General features: G+C 51.1%; 1 protein-coding gene across 1 annotated transcript; it reads left to right on the forward strand.

Moving 5' to 3' along the window:
• Positions 1-1,301: 1,301 nt before the first annotated feature.
• LOC116863631 (polycystic kidney disease and receptor for egg jelly-related protein-like) lies at positions 1,302-8,209 on the forward strand. Its single transcript, XM_032851028.1, is given in 2 exon segments — positions 1,302-7,320; positions 7,323-8,209. Coding segments are annotated over 2 exon segments (6,864 nt in total). The 3' UTR covers positions 8,168-8,209.
• The last annotated feature ends 23 nt before the right edge of the window (positions 8,210-8,232 follow it).

Raw genomic sequence — 8,232 nt, forward strand, 5'->3', positions numbered from 1 at the left:
TTGCAGATGGCTGCCTTCTTCTGTCCTGACAATGGCCTATCCTTTGGGGTGGTGCACTCAGAGACAGAGGATAAGAAAAGAAAACCCTATTACATGTTGCCTTCAAAAGACCGCTTTAATTACAAAGACATACATAAGCTGAAAAGGATATGAATGATAAAAAGATACGGTATGGAGACAGTAAGCATAAGAAGGCTAGTGTGGCTATTTTATTTCATTTTCCAGTTTTTTTTTCAGATACAATCAACATATCATCTGGCATTGAACATCAGGTGAAACAGACTTCCAGAGATGATTACTGAGATTAACAGAAACATCTCCTCTCGAGACAAGGACCAATTCACATGGACGTAACACAAATGTGTATCCATCTAATAGAGCCTGAAAAGACATGAAGCAAAGATGGACAGAAAGAAAGGGTCAAAGACACAATTTCCCAGTCAGCACAGGAGAGAGTAACAGCCTCTCTCAGCGAGTGATAGAAAAACTAGAGAAAATCCAGGGAAGACATACAAGATGAAACTCTCGGGTACCAACTCTCTGGATCTAGTTGACCTCTGTAGGACAACCCACCCAATGACGGGAGACACACCTTGTTTTTAGGGGCACGAGGACCATACAGACCACTCTACTGTATGGGCTCTCAAGCAAGTCTCAGTCGCAGATGGAGTGTATTCTCTGACCACGACTGACTTAAATTAGAAACCAGCATAACTGTAGGATTTCGCACAAGCTCCAAATACCGGGAAATTAAACAACCATTTGAACTGATGGTTCAAAACCCAAACAGGGGCAAGTAGAAATAGTTTAAACTGAATGATAACAAAACTAGGCAAGCATGCAGGAGGCAGTTAAGCAGTGTTTGGTGGGACATTTACAGCATTAAATGCTTCTAGAGAAATGAAAAAGATCTAAAGACAAGGACTCGGGGTTTCATCCTAAGAAAGTAGGAAAAGCAAATCAAGAAACCCAGAGTCAGACCTCCCTGGGCTCTCAGGGAGCTACCATCCCTGTGGTTTTGTCAGGGGACAGGATTCCAACTAAGGCGGGGCCTTTCCAGGTTGTTGGGAGCCTGGGCCACCTTAATTCCGTGAGCACTCCTGCTTGGAGAACTACAGGAGCAGGAAAGGGAGGGGGACCCCGGAAGCCCAACCCCATTCCATGCTCCAGGGTGGTGACCCGCAGCCCGCGCCCCCCCCCAAGCCCCGCCCCCCCCCCACATCCCCCACCCACAACACCAGACGGTTAGCCAGACCCCGCGGCTATAGCCGCGGCTCCCAGGTTGCCCGTCAGGCAGCACCATGCGGCCCAGAACACTGCTTCTCATCCTCCTGGGCCTGGGCCTGGGCCTGGGCCTGGGTCGCGGCCGCCTCCCGGGGCCCACGGCTCCTGGCAGAGCCCTGGCTGCTATCCCTGTCTCCCCGGCGACCCCAGCCGCCGCGTCCGGACCCCACCCATCAGATGCCGCCTCGGCCCGCCGCCTCCCGCCAACCGTCCGGACTCCCAGCACGGCCCTCGGAGACGCGGCCGCGCTGCGCGTTTGGAGGGCCGCCCCGGGCCTCGGGGAGGCGACCGGCAGCGCCCGCGTCCGACTGCGGCCCCGCGCGGCCCCTGGCGGCGGCGTGATCCTGGCCGGTGGCGGCCGCCTCTGCCTGCCCCGCGGCCCCGCGCGCCCGCTCTGTGTCCTGCTGCGCGTCCTGCTGCGCGCGCGCCTGGCCGCCGCGCCCGCGCTCGTGCACCTGCGGCTGTCTGCGCGCCGCGGCCGGCTGTCCCTGCTGTGGAGCACGGCGCTGCCCCGCGCGCTCGGGCGCCCGGAGTGGACCTTCTGGCTCGTGCCGCTGCGGCCCGCCGGCCCTCGGCGCCCCCGCCGTTCCACCTCCGACCTGCCGGCCGCCGGGCCTCGCCCCTCCGCGGGCTTCGTGGCCCAAACGGAGTGTCCCACGGATGGGCCCACGCCTGTTGTCCTGGAAGCTGTCAGCTCGGACGGGCCTCAAGCCATCCAGTCTTCCGTGTCCTGCCAGGTATCCCCAGACGAGCCCTGTGCGATCACCATGGTGAAGATCAACAGGAGCAAAGATGGTGAACCCTTGGTGCTGACCAGGAAGATGGAGGCTACCCTCAGTGTATCCATTAAGCACAACTGCCCTAACACCACCTCAGTTGTTCCAGAGTGGCATGTCTTTCCCGTGCGCTCCGTAAACAACATCCCGGACTGGAATGCACCTTTGAAAACACGGGACACCAGACTTGGGATATCTCCACTACATTTGGAAATCCGCCCCAAAACCTTATCTTTCGGGGTGTATGCGTTCAGATTCACACTCAACATCTTCGATGCAAAAACAAAGGCACTTAGGACAAAAGGCTCAGATTTCATCTATGTCAACATCACTAGAAGCGATCTTTTGGCAGTCATTCCTGGCAATCCCAACTTAGTAATCCAATTCACAAACAAGCTGGTTCTGGAAGGAAAGACATCCTCTGATGCAGATTCGGACGACCCATCCGAGGGACTCCTTTTTTCTTGGTACTGTACCACCGATCCGAAAAACTACCAGGGACGTAAAATCACGGTGATGAGCAACAGCGTCTGCACCCCAAAGCAGACTAATCTGAAGTGGAAGGAGGCCTCTGGCCCTGTCCTCACACTTCAGCCAGGAACACTGAAAGGTGGAGGTGTGTATTTCTTCAGAATGGTGATCCGCAAGGGTGCTAGGACAGGCTATATTGATAGAAAGGTACACGTGCTCAAAGGAGAACCCCCCACAGCATACATCTCGTGTATTGAAAATTGTGATGCCGTTTTGGGTATTTCAGCCAGATTTTCTTTGTTTCTCAATTGCACAAATGGTTCGACACGCCAGGATGCATATGAATGGTCGATTCTGTCATCTCTGGGGGATGAGGTAAACTTTGATTGGGCGAAACACACCACAACAGGGAGGAATGGGGCTCATTTGTCTATAAAAGCTTTTGCTTTGAAGGATTTTCCTGAAGCTAAGTTTTGGGCTTCTGTGCATCTAGCAAGTTGGAGTGGGCATAACGTGGACTTGAAGCACCCCTTTGTTATCAACCATGTCCCTGAAACCGGAGAGTGCAGCATTAATCCAGCTACAGGAGTTGCCTTTGTTACCAGGTTTGTCATCCGGTGCTCTAATTTTAAGGATAAGAACTTCCCTCTTACATACAAAATGGTAGTCTCTGATTTGTATGGTTTGGGCCAGATCAGTTCTGTAAAAGAGAACACCTTGGGGGCCATCCTGTATATGGGGAATGAATCCACATCGCCCCCTTCCTTTCTCCCTGTGGGTGTGTTGGCTAATCATTATGCCATGAAGATATCTGTTCAGGTGTATGACTCTCTAGGAGCTTTTTCTCAGGCGACTTTGTTCGCGACCGTACATGCCCCTACGGATGAAATCTCAGCGAAGGGTGTGCTCGATCGCTTATTCAATTTCACCATGGGACCAAATTCATCGCTCTCTACTTTGCTTGACAGCCAGGAATTTCTACCTGCAGGTTATTTAATATATATAGCAGCTTCTGTTTTGAATAACATGAAACCTGAATTAAGTTTGGAAGCTGACAAAGCCAGACTCCGGGAATACCTTGTCAACCAGACTTTCATTCTTCCCAATAGCACTTTGGTGGAAATTAGCCAGGTAGTCATGAGTGTTACTAAATTAACCCAGACGACCGCCGGATTCACTCGAATGGCTCAGAAACTGGCCACAGTGAGGATTTGGCTAGCAAATCGAGCCCTACAGCAGTCTGGACAGAATGACGCACACGTTCACTCTGAACAAATAGAAACTGTGAGCACTGGGATATTAACAACTTTGTCTAATATCTTGAAACTGACCGTTAGCTATGAAGTGGTTGACGAGCCTTTCTATGTGTTGGAATCACTAGCAGACACAGTGTTGGAGGGTAAAGTGCCAGGGAACGAGACCACCGCAATGACGGCCTCCAGCCTTAACGTGTATGTCAGGAAAACTGAAAGGTGGGATGTTACCGATATCTTCAGGGATGAGAAAAGCAGTCGAAATTATTTTCGTCCGATGCTAAATGTGAGCAGTATTCCCAGTTTACATGAAAATGCCCTGATTTCCACCATGTTTTGTGAGTTTGCTGATGATCCGTTTCCTTGGATGAATGAGCAGGAAAGCTGTTCTGCGGAGGTGGTTGGATTCAGGATGACAGGGACCACGCCTGACGGCGACGTGGTCGAGATCATGCCTGATGTAGCAGAAGTGTACATCGCCAGAAAAAACTTGAGCTTTGCAGCTTTTAACCTCACAGTGGGACCCGAGAGTGAGACCGGGGGAGCTGATGAGTCCTTGAAAAGGACGACAGGGGAGTTTAGGGTTGAGGTGGACAGCAGTGTAGTGAAGGAGTTGCTGGTCCACATTGTGACCGAAGTGACCGTGTTGTTCACGGTGTTGGTATACGCCGGCACTAAAATTACCCCCACTGCTCTGGTCGCCACATTCTTTGTGCCCCATGACATCCCTCCCATGGCCACCCATAGTGAGCTCTTCGGCTCAGCCTGTGCCGTTAGGGAGGCCCGCGTGGTTTGCCTTCCAGCGTCCCTGCTGCAAGTCATAGCTCAGCGAGGCGGCTCGTCTGAGTGCACCTTGATCATTGCTCTGCAGGCACCTCGTTTTGTCATGACAGCCAATGACAAGCTAGTGAGAATCGCTCTTTTCAGTGCTCACTGCCTAGACATGTATGGGATCCAGAGCGACTGGAGAGAAGACACCTGTGTTCTCGGAGAGAGGACCACTTGGCTAAGAGTGCACTGCATCTGCCAAAGCACAAGGAGGGTCCGGCGGCAGCTGGATCTAATAAAACAGGCCAGCAGGCACCTGCAAACCCACTTTTTGACGGCCATTGTGATTGTGCTCCCCAATGCTGTGGACCTACGGTTGGAGGTCATCAAGAACGTTACCCATAACCCTGTGACGCTCTTCACTGTACTGTTCATTATGCTGATGTACATAATCCTAGCTTTCTGGGCCTTGCACAGGGATGACATGGATCAGTATCTTCGGCAACATGTGATAATTCTACTTGATAATGACCCTTATGATAAGGTGTGTTACCTCGTGACTGTTTTTACAGGAAGCCGTTATCGGGCTGGGACCAGGGCCGATGTCTTCATTCAACTTATGGGAACGGAAGGTGCCAGCGATGTGCATTGTCTGAGCCATCCGTATTTTGCAACACTCTACCGTGGAGGCATCAACACTTTTCTCCTAACCACAAAAAGGGACTTGGGGGACATCCATTCCATTCGTGTGTGGCACAACAATGAGGGCAAATCCCCCAGCTGGTATCTAAGCAGAGTCAAGGTAGAAAATCTGTTCAGCCGACACATCTGGCTGTTTTTATGCCGGGAATGGCTTTGTATTGACACCTCTTTGGACAGAACACTTCGTGTTACCGACCCAGACCAGCCTATCGACAGAAAGGACTATTTCCTGATAGAATCAGCTTACAGGATGGGGAGAGATCACCTGTGGTTCTCTATTTTCTCCACTATCATTGATAGCCCATTCAATCGGCTGCAGAGACTGTCCTGCTGTTTGGCAGTGCTGATGGCCTCCCTTCTGTGTAATATTATGTTCTTTAATCTCGACAGACCAGAAAATTTGGCTTCAGGAGAGGGGAGCTACGTCAGGTCAATGATGATAGGACTGGAAAGTGTGTTAATTACGCTGCCTCTGCAAATATTGATCATTTTTCTCTTCACCTACTCCCAGAGGGAACCTCGTGTGACTCTAGAAAAGGTATCTCCCCGGAAGACTTCTTCCATGGAGCTGGAGAATTTATACTGGGAGGAATTTCTGAGAAGATGGTATGCTCGTGAATCAGGGGACTCATCCATCAAGGGGCCTTTGGAGCCTCCAACTGGGAAAAGGCCCAGACTTCAAAAGACTGCCCAGGCGCTGTCTGCGACGCGGCACCAGCCTAAGAAGAAAGAGAGCAGGGACTCGCACACCCAGGCAACAAACATTAATGCCAGTAACGCAAACACAAATAACAATCAAAATGTTCCTTCTGGAGAGCCGCCATCCCATGCGGGTCCCACTCTGGAACTCAAGGAGAAGAGCAGTTTCATTCTGCCTTCATGGTGCCTTCATATAGCGTGGCTGCTGGTTTTCGCCACGTCCATTATGTCTTCGTTCTTCATCATATTTTATGGGCTGACCTATGGCTATGAAAAGTCAATGGACTGGCTCTTTGCATCGTTTTGTTCATTCTGTCTGTCTGTTTTGCTGGTGCAGCCATGTAAAATTATACTTTTGTCAGGCTTCAGAGCTGGTAGGCCCAAGTATTGTAAAAACCTTTCATGGACAAGCAAGTACCGCTATATTGAGATCGAGCTTCACGGAACGATGAACCGAGAAGAAAGGAAAAGGCGACACCAGCAGATCATGGAGCTCCGAAGATCGAGGATGTACCAGCCCCTCACCGAAGACGAAATCCTAATATTCAAGAGGAAGAGGGCAATTAAGAAGAGGGCTTTCCTGTTCCTGTGTTACGTTCTGACTCACTTCATCTTTCTCGCCCTCCTGTTGAGGCTCGTCGCCCTCCTGCGTCACACGGACAGCTTTTACTATAACCAGTTTGTTCGCGATCGGTTCTCTGTGGATCTCGGCTCGGTGACCAAGCTGGAGGACATCTACAGGTGGCTGAGCAGCGTGCTGGTGCCCCTGGTCCACCACGACCCGAATCCAGCCTTTCTGCCCGACAGCTCCTCTAAAATCCTGGGGCTTCCGCTGCTGAGGCAGGTGAGGGCAAGACCTGGCGAGAAACTCTGCCTGCCTGCCAGCTTTGCCCAAACCAGCATGGGAAGAGAAATCCATTGTCATCCCAGCTATGGCACTGACCCGGAAGACACCAGAAGCTACTCTAGCCTTTGGAACAACGTGCTCAAGAGGCCTGAGGATAAGAATACCAATGGGTTTACTTACAAGCCTCCAGAGACGATCTGGGGGTATGTCTCCCACGGACTCTCACACACCTACGGGTCGGGAGGCTATGCGTTCTATTTTTTCCCAGAGCAGCAGCCTTTTAATTCCACCGTGAGGCTCAGGGAACTCCAGAGCAGCGAGTGGCTTGATGAGAAGACGTGGGCCGTGATTCTGGAGCTGACCACCTTCAACCCAGACGTCAGTCTGTTCTGTAGCATTTCTGTCGTTTTCGAGGCTTCTCAGTTAGGGGTTGTGAACACGAGCTTATCCGTGCACTCCTTCTCGCTTGCTGATTTCGACCGGGAGACTTCCGCCGAAACCTACTTGTATGTGGCCATTCTCATTTTTTTTTAGCCTATGTGGTCGATGAGGGTTATATCATCATGCAAGAAAGGGCCTCGTACGTGAGAAGTGTGTATAATCTGCTCAACTTTGCTCTAAAATGCATATTTACTGTGCTGATTGTGCTCTTCCTTAGGAAGCACTTCTTGGCCACTGGCATAATTCGCTTTTACTTGTCGCACCCTGAGGACTTCATTCCGTTTCATGCAGTTTCTCAAGTAGATCACGCCATGAGGATCATTTTGGGTTTCCTGTTATTTCTGACCATTTTGAAGACCCTCAGGTATTCCAGAATCTTCTATGATGTGCGCCTGGCTCAGAGGGCCATTCAGGCGGCCCTTCCCGGCATCTGCCACATGGCCCTGGTGGTGTCCGTGTACTTTTTTGTGTTCATGGTCATCGGCTCCCTGGTGTTTGGTCAACACGAGTGGAACTACAGTAACCTGATTCATGGTATGCAGACGATATTCTCCTATTGCGTTCCAGCGTTTCAGAACACCGAGTTCTCCAACAACAGGGTTCTGGGGGTCCTGTTCCTCTCTTCTTTCGTGCTGGTTATGATCTGCGTATTGATCAACTTATTTCGGGCAGTGATTTTGTCTACCTATGAGAAAATGAAGCAGCCCGTGTATGAGGAACCATCGGAGGAAGCAGAAGCAATGACCTATCTGTGTCACAAGCTAAGAGCAATGTTTAGGTTTCTGACCTTCCAACCCAGGGACAAAGATGAACCAGAGTTCTTTGTCAACATGCTGTATGGGCAGCCAGAGAAGAACAGCCGGCGGTATCTGGGGCTGAAGACCAGAAACATCAAAGGGAAGAAAATGGTTTATCTTGTTGTGTGATGAGTGACAGGGTCAAGACCCACAGGCAAGACACCCACCCCTGCCCCGATGTTGTTTCTCCGGAT

The sequence above is a fragment of the Lontra canadensis genome, unplaced genomic scaffold (assembly GCF_010015895.1).
Source record: "Lontra canadensis isolate GAN:19392208 unplaced genomic scaffold, GSC_riverotter_1.0 scaffold1932, whole genome shotgun sequence".
Classification (NCBI taxonomy): domain Eukaryota; kingdom Metazoa; phylum Chordata; class Mammalia; order Carnivora; family Mustelidae; genus Lontra; species Lontra canadensis.